The sequence below is a fragment of the Mycteria americana genome, chromosome 9 (genome assembly GCF_035582795.1).
Source record: "Mycteria americana isolate JAX WOST 10 ecotype Jacksonville Zoo and Gardens chromosome 9, USCA_MyAme_1.0, whole genome shotgun sequence".
Taxonomy (NCBI): Eukaryota; Metazoa; Chordata; class Aves; order Ciconiiformes; family Ciconiidae; genus Mycteria; species Mycteria americana.
Window position 1 is genome coordinate 44,476,620 of NC_134373.1, and position 22,737 is coordinate 44,499,356.

Here is a 22,737-nt window from a genome sequence, read left to right on the forward strand (position 1 = left end):
AATTCTTTAGAATTGATTCACTTATTCCATTACCCAGTAATATTTTTTTTTTAACAAGGACACTTAGATGGATAAAACATGTGATGACAAAGGTATATCTTTCTAGTCATTCTGTCAAAAAAGTTTGATTCTATAACCAAAAATTAGCCAGTAAGGTATATCTTCTCCTTAATGATATTGCCCTTTACCTTCCAGCACTATCATACAGTGCCTGGACACTACTTTTTCTCTTGTAGTCTGTGAAACAACTGGCATCCAGATCAGAACCAGGGCTTGAACTTCTCAGGTCTCCTGGAAGAAACAGGTAAGCTTTACAGATGTGATGCCAGACTTCCTACAGATTTTGTCCATGCATAATATATGCACTAGTGAACAATCATATCAATATAAAAATCACTGAACATATGGCTGCCTTCACGAATTGGTCTTCTCCATGCTTTAGATGCTTAACAATAATGTTCTTTGCAACATTATTAACTTTATGCTGAACTACTATAAACAGACAATAAAAACCCAGGACAGAGGAAAAAACAAAAAAATTTAAAGCATGTATTAATAAAAAATAAGCCATATACCTGCACCAGAATAGTTGTTGTCTCCATCATGCTCCTGCAGCATCTAAAAATAGCTATATTGACTCAACTGAAAAACGTATTGCCTATCTGTAACTGAGCTTAAGAAAACAGCAATAGTATTTCACCATTCAATTTCCAGACGTAAAAACAGTATCAGTTTGTATCAGTAGCCACAAATTAGTAATTCTGACATCTGAAAATGAGCAATACTGGAGATAAGGTGGGTAAGGGAAAATACTGCAGACTCATGAGCAATAGATTTAACAACACAGAGATACGAATTAGAACAAGATACATGAGGAAGCTCTTCCATATGCCTGTGTACTGAAGTGCTTGTTTTAGATGTGGACTATGCCTGGTGTATAATTATGCTAATAGCTATTAGCTAGATTAGATCAAGTAATCAGACAGTCTGCTTGAAAACATGTCGATTCTTGATTCTGCCAAGTGACTTTTCAAACTTTGCAATCAGGTAATAACTTGCCTGTAGAATATAGATTCTAAAGGAGGAATTGTCATGAGAGGTGAAAGAGTTCCAGAGCACTCTTCTCGAGAGCACTCCAGGGCACTTTTGAGAGCACTGCTCAAAAAAATTTCCTATGACTATTGTCTCTTTATCACAGTTAAAATCCTGTGTCTGCCCCCAGGCTTCCCCACATCTGCCTCCATTATGGAAAAAAACCACATTCTAAAAATACATAGAACCATTACAATAAAAATTCCATTCCTAATTCAGTCATTCACAGACTACTACCATTAAAAGAAATTTATCCTCAGCATCAGATGAACATCTCTGAAGCCTGATATTTATGTGATCAGGACTTCAATGGAAATAGGACTGAGAATGGCAGGAAAACTAAGAGATTTCAACTGTACTATCCCATGGTCACAGAATAATGATTCTCTCACTCATTCCTCCCACCCAGACAAACCCGTTTAATAATTTCCAACAGAAAAAAATCTAAATAAATTAGAGCATTAAATAAAATCAGATTTACAAACCTATGCTGATGTTGTGGTATTTTAATAGTGCCAAGGGCTACCTGTCAAGAACAAGGTACTCTCATAAGTACTATGCAGATATGATTTCCATTCACAACAGCTTCTGGTTTAAATATATAACAAGTGACAGAGGTATTGAAGGAAAGAGAAAGAGGCTGGAAGAAAAACAAAAAAGAAATGGTGAATTATATTTAATATCATAAGAAATCCACAACAGCAACTTATTATTTCTTGTTTAAACCAAGTTCCCACAATTTTCACAAGAATTTCTGGAACAGATGTATAATGGCACTAAACTTTTTTATTATTAATGCTTTAGGCAGCACACCAAATCTGTATTACATGACTGCCTTATGTGGTAAGTTATGAACCATCACCTCTCCCATCAGTATGGTAAAAACTAGTTTCTTTTATGTTCCATATATGTCATGATTCACATCATTATCAGGTTGCACAATGTGGTTTTCCTTTTTGCACCTACATTTCCATACTATGGGACTAATTTAGCATGGGTCAATGGCTCGGTTTGCCCCTATGGTTTTAGCACTAAAAGCATATACTCTTACTAGATGACCTAAAGTCTGGATTTTAAAGGCAGTGAAGGAGTTGTCTTTTAGACAGCTCTCTGAAAATCCAAGCTTAAACATTCAAACCAACAGATGATACAAATTTAAATCTGTTCAGAATTGCCTTCTTTCGATCAGTTTTATAGACGTTCTGAAATATAGTGCAGAAAGCATGGATGAGAACTGTTATGGCTTTTATGCCTTAGTAAGAATATTGCTTTGTTTTTAACTAAAGCCAAGAAGGACTATGTTTTGGTACTGAAGTATGCTTGTAGCCAATGGGTAGAGATGGATACCTCACTAACACAGCTAGTATTTTAAGCAGAAACACAAAGCCAATATATATAATTATTAGTTGTCACGGTATCAAAAGAATCCCAACAGTTCAACTGCCAAACTCTAAGTTTCAATTGAGGGTACTGAGGGAACAGAGTAATGGAGAAGAGTTTGACACTGAACCTGCATGCAGGAGACGCAAGCTGCAGCAAGGTAAGCAGGCTCACACAGGTTCTCCAGATTCTTCTGCTCTCCGTGCTTTATTTATTTTAATTTTCTCACTCTCGCTTCTCTTCACATCTATTTCTTCCTTATCCTGCTAGCAGATTCAGCAGCATCTCCAAGATAGCTCATTTTCCTATGTGAATTCTAGGTCCACTCCCAAAAAAGTAAAGTAGGCTGTGTCAGCACATTAAAATAAAAGCTGTTTACAAAAAGTATCCACTGGTGAGGGTTATGTCTGATCTGAGTAGATAAGCTCTAATGGAGCCTTAAGTTTGAAATGAAAGCACCATGGATGGGAATCACCACCACAACTTCCCAAAATATGTCAATAATGAAATACGTAAGTTCATAGCTCTTTTACAATGTCTGCCTGAGAACTACGCTGCTGCTGGGAGAAGGAATGATGTAAGGATTTAATAGGTTTGCTATTTGTATTGGGTTTGTGTGGCAAGGTTTTGGTAGCAGGGGGGCTACAGGGGTGGCTTCTGTGAGACGCTGCTAGAAGCTTCCCCCATGTCCAATAGAGCCAGTGCCAGCGGGGTCCAAGATGGACCCGCTGCTGGCCGAGGACGAGCCCATCAGCAACAGTGGTACCACCCCTGGTATAACGTATTTAAGAAGGGGAAAAAAACTGTGCAACTGCAGCCGGAGAGGGGAGTGAGAATATGTTAGAGGAACAACTCTGCAGACACCAAGGTCAGTGGAGAAGGAGGGAAGGAGGTGCTCCAGGCGCCAGAGCAGAGATTCCCCTGCAGCCGCGGTGCAGAGCATGGTGAGGCAGGCTGACCCTGCAGCCCGTGGAGGTCCACGTTGGAGCAGATATCCACTGCAGCCCGTGGAGGTCCACGGTGGAGCAGATATCCACTGCAGCCTGTGGAGGTCCACGGTGGAGCAGATACCCACTGCAGCCCATGGAGGTCCACGGTGGAGCAGATATCCACCTGCAGCCCATGGAAGACCCCACGCCAGAGCAGGTGGATGCCCAAAGGAGGCTGTGACCCCATGGAGAGCCCGCGCTGGAGCAGGCTCCTGGCAGGACCTGTGGCCCTGGGGAGAGAGGAGCTGACGCTGGAGCAGGTTTGCTGCCAGGGCTTGGACCCCACGGGGGACCCACGCTGGAGCAGTCTGTTCCTAAAGGACTGCACCCCATGGAAGAGACCCACGCTGGAGCAGTCTGTTCCTGAAGGACTGCACCCCGTGGGGGACCCACACTGGAGCAGATGGTGAAGAACTGCAGCCCGTGGGAAGAACCCACGCTGGAGCAGTTCGTGGAGGACTGTCTCCCATGGGAGGGACCCCACGCTGGAGCAGGAAAGACTGTGAGGAGTCCTCCCCTGAGGAGGAAGGAGCGGCAGAGACCAGCAGTGATGAACTGACCGCAGCCCCCATTCCCGAACCCCTGCGCCACTGAGGAGAGGAGGTGGAGAAATGGGAGCGAAGTTGAGCCCGGGAAGAAGGGAGGGGTGGGGGGAAGGTGTTTCAAGATTTAGTTTTTATTTTCTCATTATCCTACTCTGATTTGATTGGTAATAAACTAAACTAATTTCCCCAAGTCGAGTCTGTTTTGCCTGTGACAGTAAGTGGTAAATGATCTCTCCCTGCCCTCATCTCGACCCACGAGCCTTTCGTTATATTTTCTCTCCCCTGTCCAGCTGAGGAGGGGGAGTGATAGAGCAGCTTTGGTGGGCACCTGCTTCAACTTCTAGGGCTGGAACCTGTGGCCTATATCTAATAGTGACTAGCATGCAAACAGAAAAAAGAAACTTCTGATACCTAACCAGTGGAAAGAGATACTGACTTTGGTTCATTTGTCATGGCTATTAGCAGATGCAGAGAAAATAAATGCTGTATTATCTTAAGGAAAAGCTCCCGAATCATTCAGCTCTGATATGAGGAGGGTACCATACCCAAGCTCATGTAAATAAACTGAAAAATCAGTATTTCTCTGCTGAGGCAGAGTAACATTAATATGAAAAACCCTTACTACTGAACAAATACTTCAGAAAAAGTTTCTTTTGTTATCTCTCCTTCAGATGTATTTTATCTGAAAGAATTTCTTTCCCCATTCAAAATTGGCATCATCCATTTCAAGCTAAATACTTATTGGCGGAGACATGCAGTACTATTGACTTTAATATTTGCAAAGTAAGTTGCTTTTCTAGGCAGGAAATTGCTGCATTTCAAAGCTATTTCCTGCCTCATACATACAGAACTAAAATATCAAATAGATCTGGTTTAGACTGGATGTCCTTTAACTTTTTCTGCTCTAAAAATCCAAGCCAACAGCAGTCATCCATAAGGTAGCTGTCATCCTGTAAATCCCTACTGGTTTCTTATTCCATGTTCTCTTCTACTTTTTCTACTTCATTTCCCCCTATTTTTACATTTCTCTCTCCTTTTGTTTTTAATTGTTGAAATCCAAGAATAAGACAATCCCAAATAAATCATGAGACTAATGATTTTTTCTTCTTTTATGTTTTGCTTTCAGAATCTCTAAAAGAGCTCATTTTTGTGATGAAATGCTTTGGCAGAGTAAAGCAGAACATGTTTACAGCATTCTAGAAAAATCTCTTTGGCATTATGTGGTATGGTTTCAGCAACTGCTTGCAGATAAAATTAACACAATCTCATCACAATATATGCAGATTTTGCTCTCTGACTCAGGCAGGGGTTATTCTTGCATGAGTCAGGGAACTGTGAGCAATGCTTTCGTAGCTGTCTTTTTAAGCCACTTTAAGTATTGCAAGACAATAAAATAGCAGGCGTTGGTAGTACTCTAATACTGCTTTTTATTCTCCCTCCCCGGCGCACATGCATACATAGGCACACAAATGCATATGCACACACACCTTTTTTGACTTGTCTGGTTAGGGACAGAGTAAGAATGGAGTAGGAACTACCTTCTACTCTACCTGCCCATCATCTTACGTAATGCCTAGAGACCTCAAGGTACCATTATCTTAATACAAAAGATTATAATCACTAACAGAGCCAAGAAAATGCTAAAATTTGTGATGAAGATCTCTTCATCCACAACATGGTTTACAACATAGATGGTAAACATTAGAAGATAATTCCTTAATGGAAGTTTTCATTTTAAATACTGAAAATGAAAGTGTGAAGGAGTTTATCAAATAAATAATTCCAGATTAGCTATATCTACTTCCAGTTCTTATATTTCACTGTAAGGTTATTATAATCAGACATTTATCTTGGGTGATGCTATTCCTACATAGGACATTTATTTTGAACAATGCTATTTCCAAACGGAATGAAACAGGATTAACTACCAGAACTCTGGGATGATAAAAATCACAGACAGGATTCAGAAAATCTTACTAATAGTGCACCTTATAGCTATTTTCTAATTAGGTATTAATCACACAAAAAGTTTCATACGTAGTAAGAAAAAACACTAATGAACACTACCTTTGAAACCAGGTCCTTTGTTGTCTCCAGCAAGTACTTCTCTTCAACTTTTGCAGGGTATTCCAGTAGCCATACTGCCTTGATATTGATCTGAGGCAAGAAAAACAGTTTAAGAAAACATGCTAGTGTGTCATCATGCTAGATGTCTTCATTGTCAAGGACAGTATTTAAACAGAATGTACCATATTTCATTAACACTCTGTCACTAAGTTGTTGGTTTCTTATTTAAGAAGAAAAATAATTAAAATGAACTACACATGGGAAATTATGTAAAATCGCACATGAAAAATCTGCTTGTGCCATCCAATGCCGGAAAATTTTTAACTGAAGCTACTATGACTAATTATACATATTTAATATATTAAGTAACAAAGAAAAATAATGGATGTTCCTAGTTCAATTCAGGTTTAAATGTATCTTTCATTGGTATAAAATTTTATCGCTGTTACCACTTTGAAAATCTGTATGTTGAACACAAATGTCACAGTCACTTTATGGACATTCTGTATTAATTCAGGGTGAAATTATGGTGCTACTGAAGGCAAAGAGACTTCATTGTGGCCAAAGATTTAATTTCATACCACAGCTTTTCAAAGAGCAAATGAAATTCAGGCTAGATTTTCTGAATGACAAAATTAGATCTTTTGGCTGAAGTGATGAAATACTTGATAATTTAAACATTATGACAGGTGGGTACTTTTAATAAATTCTGTGAAACTTTTATACAGGTTAAGTAGCATAGCTCCTTCTTATTACTATGCATTAGATAATTTAGAAGGGTTTGTTAAAGGCTGCATTGTTGTATTTTTGAAGTATGACTAAGTTATAACAGGCCTGGAAACAAAGGGGTTTTTTGAAACTGTTTTTTGACATGTATATAACTCACAACAGAGAGAAAGTATCTGTATCTAGCAGCTAACAGTCTTCTGGGCTTGATTTCAGAGTGCAAGTAACTCACTGCTACGCTGCATGTGTATTTTTGATACCATGCATCCAAAGTATTTAGAGTATTTTGAAACCATCTATGATTTTAATGGATTCTTTCTCATACATTAAGAATAAAACCTTGTGAGTATCACCATGCCCTTTTTGTATTGTTGCCAACATACTCTTAGTAAGTTTTCTTCTTTAAGCACACAGGTCAATAATGAACACTTAAGTAGGTTTTGTACACTGAAATGCAGGGAGGGTTGCTTAAATTACTCAAGGATTACAGTCTTCACTGCTTTAGCACTAAAGCCCTATTTAGTTAAATCATATTTAGGCTTTCAAAATTGAACTGTGATTTTTTCAGTTGAACAGGCTGCTTCTGACCTCATTGATAGGCCAAGTGCTAGTTTGGGACAACGCCTTATGCTACATACTGAGGTAGAATTCTGACCCCAGCTGTACAGAAATGCAGTCCCTGTTTTCCCACACAGGTGTAGACGTGACTAACAGGACTGAAGCTGGGTGTTTCTGGGTATGCTCCAGCTTCCACAGCTTTACATTACATTACAAACTGCTGGCAACAGTTCTGTCTAATCCCAGTGCACCAACGTAACAGAAAAGATAGTGGCTGAACAGACTTGCCCGTGACTCTCATTCGGGCCATTCCAGATAAGAACAATAAAATCATCTGGATAAAGAGTCTACATATGCATTTCTTAAATTCTAGCTTCTTTTTATCAAAAAAGGGTGCATTTCAGCAACAGGCTTGCTTGATTGTCCACTTAAAAACTTAGCAATACAAAGTCAGTTATGTCCAAAAGATTGGAATTCAAATAGCAAATTAAAATCTAGACTCCAGACTTTTTTGATTGTGCACGCCTACCAGTAAAAAAACATTTGAGCCAAACCCCCCAATATATGTATCTTAATTTATAAATTATATACATGTACTACTGTACTAATAAAGTACATAATAAAACATACACAAAAATATAAATTTAAAAAGGATGATATAAAGATGACATAATTTTTAAAAATAATTTTATTTATTAATGGTACAAGAAACCTTTTTGCTGTCACAAAATTAATAATGGACAATATAAGATTAATAACAATAATAATATTTTAGTGAGAGCTATATGATTGAATATGTTTCATTATTTTTTAAAATACTGATTTAACACTTTGTGATAACAGCAATTCGAAGGTCTCATTCTAAGTTCAGTTTGTTTTGATACTTGGTTTTAATGGCCGTCATAGCTGAAAAAAAAACCCAACTCACAAAGATACGCAGAGCCAAATGGAAGAAGTGCATTGTTGGCTGTGCTTACTAAATCATGATACTCATTTTTCACACCCATCCGCTAATTATGCAAAGGCTTTTCTTGAAATTTGGCTAGTAAATTTTCACCTTCTCTGATGTTAATCAGTTTTTCTTGCAAACTAATGGGAAGGTGTTGCATTTTTAGATTTTTAACACATGGGTTCAAAAGCCACTGAAATGCTTCATTTGGAACATTTTTAAATAGGTTAGGAATTTCGGTTTCCAAGTTTTTTAAGTGTACAGATATGAGAGTTTTTATAGGTGACACATCATTTTTGGCACAATATCACATAACAATAATTTCTAAACATCAGTTTTCAAAATGCTCTCTCTATAGTAGTTCTAAAAATTATTAGTAGTAGAAGTTCTAAAATTTTCTTTATGCACACCAACGGATCAGTCTGGCACAACCCCTGGGCTGCGCATACCTCACTTTGGAGACCACTGCCCTATTCAACTGGTGAGCAATTAATAGTCTGTTACTAACTTGTTTACAAGTTAACTGGGTGACTTGACTTTATAATAAATTAATTGGCTCTTTCAAATGTCTTGTTTAAGCTGACAAAGTTCAGCCTTTGTTCTCCAAAGGATTTGGAAAACCTATTGACAATGAGAGACTACTTTTTATAACGTTAATGTGGCTTCGCCCAGCAGCTTTCTTGCTGTCCCTTCTTGGAACTTATGTTGTTACTGTTCATGCTGCTTCCCCCCTGTATTTATGACATGGTAGTGGATTAACATGTAAGTTACTGTATCTTAGACAAAAATGTAATTTCAGTAAGGTATAGGCAGCAGGAACAGAATAACTAACTCTTCAAGATAAAGATCTACTGTAAATTACATCAGTAATGCATTAGTAATAACAGATGGTAACATCGTGAAATAATGCAGAAATAGGAGGCATTGTGAGGTATTTTTAATGTTTTCAAGTTTTTAGCAGGTTTGTAAGAAAAATGGAAGGGAGGATCATTTTGATAACTGACAAAAAAGTAGGGCTTGTGTTAGTATGTAATGAACAGAAGACTTCAATTGGTCATGATGATATGTCAAGGCTTTAAAATGGATAGTAAAAAAAAATTTTTAATTGCCTTTGTTCTGTAAAACATTAATGTTTATGTTAGTCATGGGTGTTTTTTTAAAAAAAGGCATGTGAATGCCAACATTTCACTTCTGTCTCAAGCAGATATTAATGACTGAAGAGGATAAGATTTACCTCACTAAATCAAGTTCTACAGTCTTTTGCTTGAAATAAAAAATCACCACATAGTTCTTAAAAGCTCTGCCTGTAGCCTTACTGCTAAAATACTTGTATAAAACTGGGGGGAACAGTGACTAAAAAAGTCTCCTGTAACCTCTGCAAAGCTTCTGTATTTCACTATGGCTTCCCCCAACAAATAAGGATTAACTGTAGAGGTAAAGTTTTCCTCAAATATTTGTGTATCTCCTGATCAGTGGAACAAAAAGCCTTCAAGCCTTCTCTAGAGAGCAAAAATGTATAATTTAGAGGCTGTTTGCCCAACAAACATTGGTCATAGAAACCTAGTAGACAAATGCACAGTTATGTATATTCACACAACAGTATGGAGGTTGTTCATAACTATTACAACATTAGACATCAGTCTTAAAATTTGGACCACAGATCCATAGTTGAACTTTGTATCATCAACAGTTAAAACCAAGTTCTGCTGCAGTACCACTTAAAAACTCCAAGAGAAACCGATGACTAGTTTTTGTCCCAGAAGAGAGTGCTTTCTTCAGTCAGGATACAAAGTCCTACCCAACTTTATACTAACTTCATTATTTTCATTAGAAGTAGTTAGCCGGTGCAGCAAAATAGCATAGCAAAACGCATACATATGAAATACATATTATCACTAAGAAAGCAAAAAATGAGATGCTGTAATATGATACCTGGTACTGTAAATGAAATTTTCCTTCTGTACCACTTAAGTCAGCATTAACTCCATTGACTAGAACAGCCTTTTCCTTGAGCTATGCATGTATTAGAGGATGTTTTCATGGAATACACAGCCAGTAAGTGACTGGCTCTGGTTCTGAGGGGACATGAACTCCAAACGAGATGTGCTGTAGCACTGAGACTCTCTGCTGCCTGCCAAGGTGTGAACCCCTAGTAGAGCCTTTCCCTCAACGGAGTTACTAGCAGCTGAGGTACTTCTCTACCCAGAAACTGATTTTCGCTAAATTTAGAGCAGAGAATTATATCTGCAATCTCTAGCCCTCTGTCAAATGTGGCCAAGAGCACGCAGGGGGTTCAAAAGCTCTCAGTCACAGGAAGGAATACATAAAAACACACGAGCTGAATGCGTAACCTTGGATTCTGTAGGAAAACCAGCTAAAAAAATTAACAAAACAACAAATCCACAAAAGCAATGATAAAATTCCCAAAACAACAATAAAAAACTTGAGACACATAAAAGTGAGAAAAATTCTAAGCCAAATACCATGGAAAGTAAAATAGGCTAAAGGAAACTTTGAGTCGATAGCAGTAATTTAAAAAGTCTGTGATGAACAACCATGACAAAACAAAGAAAAAGGAATAAAAACAGAGCGGCCTGGATGAGGGCTGACTAAGGTGATGGCGGTTTCCACCAGGGTGAGGTGGGAGAGCAGTCAATCTAACACTAACCCCTCACATAGTTAATTTTCTTCCTTTAGTCACTCCCTTCCTCCTTTTCGCCTGACTTACACGATGCCCGCATGCTGCAGCGTCGCAGTCTATGTTTTTTCAGCACTGCCTCCTCAGTCAGGAGTTGCAGGGAGTTCAACGCTGTGTTAACCTGTTGGAACAGAACACCCGATTAGTCGCTACCGCCTCCGCCCCAGTCACCGCAACTCTTCTCCGGCGCGTTCCTACGCGCTCCTTCCCGCCCCTCCAGCCCACCTCCCTCCTCCGGGCGGGTGACTGACCGACCGACCGACCGGCAGGCCGGCCGGCCGGCCCCTGGCCGCTGGCCCCTGGCCCCTCGCTGCGGTGCCGCCCCCCCGGGAGCCGCCCCCGCCCGCCCAGCCCTACCGCGCCCACGCGCCGCCGCCGCGCGGCCCACTGCAGCCCCGCCATGGCGCGGAGGAGGCGCCTGTCGCCGTTCCCGCCGCTGGGCGGGCGCCCTCCTGCAGGTAGGCGCTGGGGCCGCCCCGGGCCCCCTGCGCGGCGGGGCGGCGTGAGAGGCGCTCCCGCTCCGCGGCGGCCGCTCTCCTCGGCGCGGGCGGGCGCCCCCCGGGCCGCGGCACCCGCCGGCAGCCCCGCCGCGAGCAGAGGGAAGCCAGCTGCCCCCGTGCCCGGGGACCGCCGTGCGGCGACGGCCCCGCGGGCATATCGGCGGGTCTCTGAGGGGGCTCGGCCGCCGAAGTCAGCCGTCCTGGACAAACGGCGGCGCCTGGTAGCGCCTGACATACGCGGAGCCGCCGGGACGGGCCGCGCTGCCCCGCCGCAGCCGGCGCTGCTGCACCTGCGGGCTCCAGGTCTGCCCCTCCTGAGGCCCGAGGGGCTGCGGAGCAGCGCCGGCAGCGAGGGCTTGGGAGGGCGGGACCGGTGGGCGCCGAGCGCCCCGTCCCCTTCTCCCGGCGCCGCCGGGCCTGCAGGGCCCGGGGCGGGACCGTCTGCAAGGAGGAGCACTTCTGAAGCGTCGGTGTAACCTTAACTCGCCCTGGTGTAGACACGAAAACTAGTCTGTTGTGCTCAGCGTTTTCCACTTCATCCAGATATACCGGACCTCGATGTTTGATACTATACCCGCTCCATTCAATTCAACTTGAACTGCGTGACTTTGGATCTGATGGACCAGGGTGGCTTGGAGTTCTGCTGCTCTCTTGATCAGGAACGCGTTATCAAGTAATAGGGAGAGAAGTAGGTATCAATGTTCTAATGAAATATTTTTTTCTAGTGTTCTAGTAGTATTCCTCGCCTCCTATCGTAAAGTGAAAAACTTTTTTTTTTTCCCCACCTCCCCCTTGGAGTTCTTTATGTGACTAAACGGTGCCTTTGAGTACAGGCTGATGAGCGTTCAACGTGGTGCTTTAACCACCGCTCTCCATAATGGGTGATTTGTAACGATGTAACAGTTTTTAAATGCATGCCTAGGTTTGTTGAAGAATTTGTAAATGCATACAGGCGGTAACCAGCTCCTGTGCTTGCCTATGCGTTAATGGTGTGGAGCTAGTATCTCAAAACGCAGAGTTACCATTAGTACTGGGTACACGTACGGAGCTTCTGTAGATTTAGCCTTTAGAACTGTTGTACAGTCGCTGCTTAGCCTAAGCCAATTAAGGTTCCCCTCCCCGGGTTTATTAGGAGCAGTTATTGCCTGAAGAGCACAAGGCATAACTTGTGTATCTCATCGTACCCCTAAAATCTGTTTTGTTTTCCTGAAAGCTTATTTTTTTTAAGCATGCTTTTACATGAATTTGTGATGTAAGCAGTTTTTTTCAGTTTCACTTGTCTCTAGTCCTTTCCTGGATTTTTGTGTGTCTCTGTGTGGCAGGGATGGTCGGTTGGACCTGAAAGGACCTTTAAACCACTACAGTCAGTGACCTAGTGCGGGTACTGGTTTTTCTTAATTTGCATGACAGTAAACTGTGCCTTGGTGAGGCCTATCTGTGGCTGCAGTGGAGGTGAGCATCTCTGGCAGGGGAGTAGGGGTGGCAGGAGTAAGTTGTTTCAGCTGTGTACGTGGTGAACAAAGCAGGTTGAAGGTGGACACCTTTATTCTGACCACAGTATCCATAAGTAACCTCAGGATTCAACAGAGCTCAGTGCCTTTGTTTTCAGTTTGGGTTTTTGTGTTTGGGTTTTTTTGTTTTTGTTTGGGGGGGGGGGGGGAAGGGGGATGTTCCTCCTTTTCTTTCTCTCTTTAAAAATATATAGTGTTTTAAATAGGGAAATTAGTAAAGATTTTGGCACTTAGTTCTTAACTGTTAGATGACATGGCTTACAGGGCACTTAGTTCTTAACTGTTAGATGACATGGCTTACAGGGCACTTACAAAAAGCAAAAAATTGAACTCTATATTAAAACTTTGAAATCTCTCTTAATTGCTTTGGAAAAAAACAAATTACAAAACAGCTTTCTGGTGCATTCCTGAAGCATCCGTATTTAACTCTTCCACTGCCATGGATGTGTATGAGCAGGTTTGACAGCTGCTACTAGCAGCTATTTTCAAGTCAGTGAAAAGATCGAAATAAGTCCTGCATTATTTCTAATCATTATAAATAACTTTCTTCTGTGGGCTTGTTGGTAGTAGACACAATTCCTGATTGGCCGCTTAGTGTTTAAATATCTTTTCCCATTTTGGGTATCTCTCTCCTTCCCGCCCATCCTCCCAACACCACAGCTTGCCCTTGTGCTTTTTGTAAAGCTTCATAGTGTTAAAATGTCTTTGCCTCCCTGTGTGTCTGGATCTCTTTACCCTGCTAAATTAAAACTATAAAAAATGCTTATATCTAGAAATTGCCAATCCAGCACGTGTGTGCTTAGTGAAGGTCCCAAACCGAAAGTCCTGGATCTAGGCTCGATTATGTTTTTTTTATCTACTTCCAAAACTTTAGTTGGGTTCCCATTTGCAGTTTGACTCATTCCTAAAAAGCAAAAAACATCTAAGCACCTAATAAGCTGTGGAAGAATACTTGGGATAACTTGCACTGGTGTTCTGGATGAACTTGTTATAAAGGGAATGTGATGTCAAGGAGACAGCAGTCTGAGATCTTGAAATATTCCAGGGGTTTTGGTGGTGGTTTGTTTTTTATTTTTTTAAATCCTTTGTCATTCTTGTTTAAAGATGCCTCTCATGTTATCTCCTGCTTACAAAGACAAGAATTTCACACCTTGTGAGCTGAGGGTATTTAGAATCTTGATTCTCTTTACTGGCAGATAATTGGAAATGGTCGACACTTCCATTTCAGAGGAGACTTTTCATTTTGCAGTTAGAGTCCCAAAATAATTTGGTTCACTCTAGATCTCTAGTGTATTTGCAGCTGTAAGATGGCTAGGCAATTCATTTGCTGATTATACAGCAGTATAATTAACTGCATGTATGTAATTTTAAAAAGAAAAGAAAAGCCACGTCTAGATATTGCAGAACTCCAGCACTGTAAGGCTGCTTTGGACATGACTGAAGGAGAATTCTTGTTTCTAAAACTAAACCTGCAACCAGGAAATACAAGGTGAGTAGTCAGATTTGATAGGAAATGGGTGTTGGTTACAGATGGACACATCTGCTCCCCCGAAAATGGCCAAATACATTTCTCATGCTATTTAGCTGAGTAATTCCTGAAACCTTTCTCCATTCCCTATTCACTCCTGCTCCCAAATATTTGAGTTTGAAAACTCTAGTCTTGATGATTCATGATAAGAATAGGAACCTTGCTGTAAGATGAAGCAACTTCTTCAAAATAATGAGAAATGCATACAAAGTTTGTTCTTCTCTCTCAGTTTTAAAACTTAAAATACCCTCATGAACATGGAGAAGGTATTTCTTTCAACAAGATGTTTTAGATAACTTTACATGTTCTTTGTTCAGAATTGAATTTTCTGACATGCCTCAGAACTTAAATTGTTATTGTTAGGTTGTCTGTAGCTTAATTAGTGCTAATTGGTTTTGTGATTGGCAGATATCTTAATAAAATATAATTAAACATGTTAGAACACAAGTACAAGATAAGTATGCAGCTGGTTCTTATCTGCATTATTAGGTTTATTTGAGAATACCTTGACCAAATCATGAAGCCTTTATTGCTGTTAATGACATTGTTTGAAAACCTGAAAGTGTTTAGAGATTTGTTTGGTTTTTTTGCTTTTTTTAAATTTAAAATGGAAACTATTACATCTGAGATTTATGGGGGAAGAATGCATATTAACATAATAAGGTGTTTAGATTTAATATAGTCAGCAGTAGCCAAAACCCCTCTGACTTCTTGATTATAGTATTTGGAAGTTGATTTGTGTATGCCGTGACACAGAAGTTTAAAGTCTTTGCTGGATCTCTTTGGCTTACTTCTGTGTATGTGTGTCTTTAAAAGTGAAGCATAGAGTTAAATATTGAAAGATGATTTCTTGTTAACAATTATCTGAGGTATAAGTATCTTTTTGTTCTCTGAGTGTATGTAATGTAGTATGTAACTCCGTAGGTATTTTAACATAAATTATATTTTCTTCTTGCAGTCAAAGCTGGAGGTATGAGAGTGTCTAAAAAGCAAGAAAATGGACCTGTTGAGAAAAATCCTAAACCTCCAGGAAAAGAAAAGACAAGGTATTGCACTGCAGGGCTTGTTCCCCCCTGCCCCATAGTTAAAGTTCATAGGTAATGGGCTGAAGGTTGAAAACAAAGACAACTCTTAATCTCTCAAGAGTTTAATTCTTAAATTAACATGTGCAATTTATACATAAAAGGCAACTTTGAGGTAATTGTTGATTTAAACCCCCCCAAAAACCCAAACAAAACCAAAACAAACAAAAAAACCCCAATGTCCTGGTTTCGGCTGGGATAGAGTTGATTTCCTTCCTAGTGGCTGGTGTAGTGCTGTGTTTTGGGTTTTAGTAATATTGATAACACGCCGATGTTTTGGCTGTTGCTAAGTGGTATTTACACTTGTCAAGGACTTTTTTTCCCAGCTCCCCATGCTCTGCCAGGTGCCCAAGAAGCTGGGAAGGGACACAGCCAGGATTGTTGATCCAAACTGACCAACGGGCTATTCCATACCATATGACGTCATGCTCAGTATATAAAGCTGGGGAAGAAGAAGGAAGGGGGGGACATTTGGAGTGATGGCGTTTGTCTTCCCAAGTAACCATTACATGTGAGGGAGCCCTGCTTTCCTGGAGATGGCTGAACACCTGCCTGCCCATGGGAATTAGTGAATGAATTCCTTGCTTCGCTTTGCTCGCGCGTGCGGCTTTTGCGTTCCCTATTAAACTGTCCTTATCTCAACCCACGAGTGTTCTCACTTTTACTCTTCTGATTCTCTTCCCCATCCCACTACGGGGGGAGTGAGCGAGCAGCTGCATGGTGCTTAGTTGCCATCTGGGGCTAAACCACGACACCCAACTTCAAAACCTAAGGACAATGCCTTGCAATGAGAGACAAAGGCTGAATCTCTTCTCTATCATCACGTGTTATGGAACAGAAATTAAAACAATGTGTTGCCTACCTGTACCTAATAAAGTAACAGTCAATCAGTTTCCAGTGAAATAAGAATGAATTTTAGGCTGTCCTCATTCTGAAGGAAATTAAATCCACATCTCCCACCCCACACAAAGAGTCTGTTATCTGCTGTATAGGCTATATCTCCTATTTCAATCTGAAATCTAATTTGGCTTTTTCTGTTTTCTACTTCATAAGGTTACTCAAGCTATTTTGCTCCAAAATGAAGACATGCTTCTACTTGTGAATAAGGTAGCAGTGACTGATTGAAGTGGTCATCAAAACAAATATTTTCTTACAGCTTTTTCAAATGAAGACTGAATGTTTTTCTAAAATATATGCACTCTTCTTAAATATCACTTAACAAGAAATTGAGTTGACCAATATAAGGATAAGAGGGTAAAATTTTAATGATTTGTGGTGTTCCTGAAATTGCATTAGAGTCCAAATCCTAAATAGAACACAGTGCCTAAATAGGATTTAGACACTCAGGTTTTTGCTTCTATTGCAATTTTAAAATTTCTCAGTGGCCACCCAGTTTGGATGCTCACCACATACCTTCTTTTTTGCACAAAAAGTTCCCTTTAAGACCCTGCAATTCTTTTGGGGCATATCTAGAACTGCATAGTTATTGCAGAGTACCTAGCACCCCTCATAATTGCTGTGATGTTCAGAAACCAGTCAGTGTGACACTAAGGTTTTGTTCAAAGGAGCCTGATCTAGTGATTTGCTCTTGGAACAAATCTGCTGTGTCCTGATAGCTATAACCTTGCTGTGCAAGGAAGTGGTGTACATATCCTCCTCCATGTGATGGTTAGGATATTTGTGAGGAAATGGAAGACCGGAATTTTAGCTGTTGTCAGCTAAAAATGGTACGTATCTTGCTGTGTTGCTTGCCTTCACCAGTGAGCTAGATGCTTCCTGTTGAAGTTTCATAGAAAAAAGACTCATAGAAAAAGACTTGAGATTTGTTGGGGATGAGATAAAATGTAATGGTTGAAGTACTGTGTTTGGGGAGGTGGATCTAAAATTCCGCTCAGCAGTGTAACTCGTGCATTTAATACTGTTATCTCTTTTGTCAGTGTTCAAAATAATGTGTAATTTGAGACTGGAACTTGGATATCCTTCTCTAATGAGTGCTTCTGCACCTAGTGTACACTTTTTTCTAGCCCTCTAAAACATTAAATTTTTGCTGCTCAGTGGCCCAGCTCCAAGGGGGAGAGCACAGTCTGATCTTATAGACTCTTGAGAGCAGGAGATGAGGGTTTTGTTCCCTTTAGAACAAGGACAGCCTGGAATTCATTCTTCCCTTGGAAACTGTTGAGCATTACTTTATAAAGTATGAGTAGGAAATGCATCTGTGTTGCTTTAAAAGTGACTTTGCCATCTTGCTATGAAAAAGCACTTGTAAGCAAATATTTGTACCTGTAGGAGGTGGGCTCTGATTTCTGTCTGGATGTAGATGCCTCTCCTGTAGTCCCAATTTGGGACTGGTTTTATGCATAAAAATAAACTGAAACAAGGCAAGATTAAATACTCTGTTGTATCTCTTAAGAACAGAACTCCCTTCAAGTAGTTGTTCTGTTGCCCTCATGATAGCTTGCTCTGGGCTTGCTGAAGAGGACTGTCCAAACTGGGAGCAGCTCTAGAATAATGCCTTTATTAAAGCATATATTGGAATTATCCTGAAAGCTGTGAATTACTCCTTCCACTGCTGGGGATTTAGGGACATCAGTTACTTTTTACCTATAAGAAAGGAGCCACCTATACTGTGGAGTTTCTATAGTACCCAGGTAACTATTTAAAAAGCCTGGATTAGACAGGATAGGTAAGTGGTCCAGGTGACTTTGTTCCGATTCCCACTTTTTTTCCACACTGAGATTTAAGTTGCCTATATTACTTTTGATAAAGAGATTTACCTCTAGTGTTTCTGAATATCTTTAGCTGCTGTCAAGAAGGGTTCCTTTTTATTTGAATGTCTGTGTGTACATTGCAATCGTAGTATCAGAGTGTCTGATAGTCACTGCAAAGTACTGTAATCTAGTAATGTCATTGTGAAATAGATTATTTTGCTGGGAGTTAAAAGGGAAGCTTGTGACTAGGCTGACAACTGAACTCAGTTTTTGGACCAAGATGTGATTTTTTTTTTCCTTTAAAATGTTGTAATCAGCTACATAACTTTTAAATTAACTGGGTTTAGCCATATTTAACACTGACATATTGACACAATTTCTTGGCAGGCTACAGAAATCACCACTGTAGGTTTTTGTTTGTGTGGTTTTTTTCTCCTCACTGGCTTGGAGGACACTAACCTAAAATACAATTTTTGGAACAAAGCTGAGCCAGTAACACTGACTTCTTTCCTGTTTATTAGTTCTCTGTGTTGGAATCAATGGTTACTCAATCTAGTATACATAACTTGTTGGGATGATGGATTTCATTGTCAGGTTGCAATCACAGAAGTCACAGAGAACTTTGTAAAGTAGTTTAGTAGCTATCATATACAGACTCCTTGCCTCTAAGTTTCTGATTCAGATGAGATTATCTGAGAGGCTTAAAATCACTGTCATAGCTTAAAGTGGCTACTCAGAGCTGAGATTGGTTTTGGCAGGAGCTGAGCTTTGAGATTTAGTTCAAAATAAAGGCATGCTTGCTCTAAAGTTGCTGTGTAATATACGGCATAATAGAATGTAATACATCATGTTAATAACTAGATGCCTGCCTGACAGTTTTCTGACAACGCATTACATTTGGCTGTACTTCACTATTTAAGAGAAACGATTCAGTTTGGTGTGTTCTTGGGTTTTTTGTTGTTTTTTAATAACTTGACTTGGGGTTTTTTTTGTTTGTGTTTTTTCTGGAGTTAGAAGGTTTTTATTTTCATTGATTGACGGTTGTCTGGGTATAATTTTGCTGCTGTCTTTTCTATAGTCATAGTTATCTGATGGCATAAACAGATCTTGAATAACTTATATTTGTAAGTGTGGCAAACTGTATTGATTGCTAAATTGAAATTTCAGTAGGAAATGTGTCTTGCCCGATCCACAGAATCATTAACTTAACAAAAGCGGTATCTGCCTTTTCAAGAGTCACATTTAACATATCTGGTTCCATGTGTAAGGGCAATAATGATTTTTCTCAACTCCTTTTTAAGCTACAGAGGTGTCACTGGAAATAATCGTATCATCAGAAGAATGTGCAATCCACAGTTCTTCCTGTTCCTGAACTAAATTATTTAATATCTACAGATTGTTTATTTGTGGAATATTAGTAACATGGCTGTTTTTCATTGGAATATGAAGAAGTTAATGGGATAAGCTTGTGCAAAAAGTTCTTGCTTGACAAATTGCTGCTGTCAAAGGAAACACTGCCCAAAAGCAGAGGGTGAATTTTTTCATGGGTCTAGATTGGAATCAAGAAAATTACAAAGTCAGATTTTGTAGTTCTGGATATCAGTGCTCAGCTTCTGTGCAGCTACTCCACAGTGTACAAAAAATCCCTTCTGAGATATTTAAGGATATTTTATATAGAGATTTTTGTATAAAACTATATCTAAATAAAACAGCCTGCAACACAGATTTTGCATGGTTCTATTCTGAGGCCACATACCTTTTTTTAATATCATATAGTCTTTAATGTGGTTAAAGGATTTAGCTCCAAAACTTAAATTTCTATTACAAAATGTTTTGTATTAAGTCTGGAAAATGAAAGTGACAAGTGTTTCTGCGAGCTGGAAATGCTAAATACCTTTTTCTTTTGCTTTACAGTGCTATTGCCAGTTTTTCAAAAACTCAGAACATGGGTGTCTTGCTAGCAGAAGTGCTGAGCAAAGTAAGTACATCTGGAAGAACAAGATACGTGTTTATCAGGGCTTCTCCATAAAGCTAAACATAAAAAAAAAAAATCAAAGTGAATTTTCCTTAAACTGCTGTCATCTGATATTTGTAGGTTTGTCATCTACCACTAAATATTCTTGAGATGATCTGTTTCTTTAGCGGTTGTGTGGCTAAAATGCTAGATGGCTAAAAAGTAACTACCCTTGCCTCCTTCTTCTGCTATGTTTGATTCCATTCCTATTTAACACTAAGTAGCCCCAGGGTAGTTATGTATACCTGTTAGAGAAAAGTACAACAAGATATTAAGGTGTGTCCTTTTTTAAAGTGGTATATTGATTTAGATTTATTGAAATGTGGAGAAGAATTAACAGTGACATAGTAAGTTTGTGGCAGAGCTGGGATTACAGCCCAGAACGAAACCTAGTTTTTGGTTCTTTATCCCACTGTGGAAATAGCTTTAACTTCTGTAAGGGTCCAACTTAGAGAAGCAAAAAGATAGCTTCTTGAAGGAGGTGGGTAGTGTCACTGACAAGTGCACAGTGGATACCAAGATGGTAGGCTAATGCCAAACTACTGTAAGTGATCCCCGAGACAACAGGCACAGCATGTTCCGCTGTTGCCGCATATGCAGCTATTTCACCTGAGGCCTGACATTAGATAGTCAAGCATCTGCTTGACTTCTCCCTTGGAAATGCTACGAGACCGTTTAAAATTGTGTCACAAAGCTGCTGATGGACCCTTCTATTCATCATTACGATGGACCCTTCTATTTATCACAACTACTGTCCAGTATCTCTTGCTAGGCTCTTGATGCAGACTCTTACACCTACACTTTGCAAGAGCTGATTTAACAAGCAGCTTTTTAATTTGCATGCTAATCGGAAGATCCGACAGTTACCTATTTTTCATACACTGGCAGTCTTTAGATTCTAAAGCATACAAGAGTTCCTCATCCATAGAGCTTGGTAAAACATCAGTTGCATCATTTCAACATAAGCCTTTCACCAACAGATGTGATTATAGCTTTAGTGTGTAGATCTTGAATTTTTGCTTAGACTTGTTTGTTAAGGAGAACAGATACAACTCATCCTGTTTCTCTTCCATTTGTCCCCATCTCCTCTGTTCTGACCTACCATTTCCTTTTCCTGTTGGTTTCCAGAATCTCATACATGAAGCTTCCTCAGTAGTTTACAAAGTGATAAATAGATACTGTAATGATGATGATTTGAATCTGGGCAAAAAAAGAATTTGAAGCAACTTACTGTTAACTCTGGCGTACTGATTATTTGCTTTGCTTTCCTTATCTTGACAGCTCATTCTATGAACTACTCAAAAAAAGGGGGGGGGGGGATATCAATAGTTCACTGAAGGTAGTCAGGCTAATATCACTTTGAAAACAGAAATTATAATTAAATGTACAGAGTCACCATGAGTTTTATGTATTGATCATTTGAACTTTTTGTGGAGTTAGATTTTTCTACTGTTTTTAAACTACTTTAATATGATGGAATTTAGGAAAAGAATAGCAAAAAAGCTGTATTTATCACAACTTCCCCCCCCTCCCCCCCTTTAATGTTACAGATGAGCCACAAAATTCATGCAGCAGCATTACAAGTGGCTCACCAAAAGCCACAGCCTGCCTTGGAGAAGTTCATACTGCCTAAAAGAATTTACATTATTCAACAGCCACGGAAATGTTAAGATACTCATTGAAACACTCATGTTTACTTTTAAAAGTGAGTTTCTATTCTAATTAGTGCTTAGCACCCTGTGGTAAAATGATCAAAAGCTCTGTGCCTTGTATCTTACCATATTTGTTACTGACAATAAAGTAGTTTATAAGAAGAGTTACTAAATGTACTAATGTACTTGGGATTTATTAAAATTTCATGGCTTCTAACCTGGTTTTACTAGTGTACAGTAATTACTCAGTGCCAAGAAGTCTAACAGCTTCACTTACTGTGTGAATTTTGACTGAAATACTGGAAACTGTGAGCCCTCTTTTTTTTTTTTTTTTTAAATTTAATGATAGCAAAGCTGAAGTGAACATGATCCTAAGAAAGCTTCTAACCTGGTTTTACTAGTGTACAGTAATTACTCAATGCCAAGAAGTCTAACAGCTTCACTTACTGTGTGAATTTTGACTGAAATACTGGAAACTGTGAGCCCTCTTTTTTTTTTTTTTTAAATTTAATGATAGCAAAGCTGAAGTGAACATGATCCTAAGAAAGCAGGTCACAACTGAAGGGCATGTTTTTTTGTTTTAATTTAGGCTGAGGTGTTCCATGCTGAATGTATGCCTTAGGCTTACTGCATAGTAAGAAACTTCAGCAAGTCTTGGGAAAGATTTCCATGCAGTGGAAAAAATATTTTTATTCTTGCATTTCTTTCTATAAGGAAATCCAGCTTCTCTGCAGAGAT

At 39.6% G+C, this 22,737-nt stretch overlaps 1 protein-coding gene and 1 long non-coding RNA gene across 9 annotated transcripts in view; one reads left to right on the top strand and one right to left on the bottom strand.

Annotated features, from left to right (window-relative positions):
• The window catches only part of LOC142414752 (uncharacterized), a 42,290-nt gene extending 31,126 nt beyond the window's left edge, over positions 1 to 11,164 (bottom strand). For both annotated transcript variants that reach the window (XR_012777205.1, XR_012777206.1), the window contains exons 1-2: positions 11,035 to 11,164; positions 6,074 to 6,163 (exon numbers count right to left, since the gene is read on the bottom strand). This is a non-coding gene — a long non-coding RNA (uncharacterized LOC142414752). The remainder of the gene's footprint in view (positions 1 to 6,073; positions 6,164 to 11,034) is intronic.
• A 245-nt stretch (positions 11,165 to 11,409) lies between these two features.
• TANC1 (tetratricopeptide repeat, ankyrin repeat and coiled-coil containing 1) overlaps positions 11,410 to 22,737 on the top strand; it is a 132,380-nt gene continuing 121,052 nt past the window's right edge. For 3 of the 7 annotated variants that reach the window (XM_075512284.1, XM_075512285.1, XM_075512286.1), the window contains exons 1-4: positions 11,410 to 12,192; positions 15,502 to 15,589; positions 16,679 to 16,732; positions 20,248 to 20,311. In XM_075512284.1, coding sequence (XP_075368399.1) covers positions 20,279 to 20,311 — 33 coding nt within the window. In that variant the 5' untranslated portion in view covers positions 11,410 to 12,192; positions 15,502 to 15,589; positions 16,679 to 16,732; positions 20,248 to 20,278. Of the gene's footprint in view, positions 12,193 to 14,382; positions 14,505 to 15,501; positions 15,590 to 16,678; positions 16,733 to 20,247; positions 20,312 to 22,737 lie in introns of those variants that run through there. The other 4 variants (XM_075512277.1, XM_075512279.1, XM_075512282.1 and 1 more) reach the window with 2 other exon arrangements.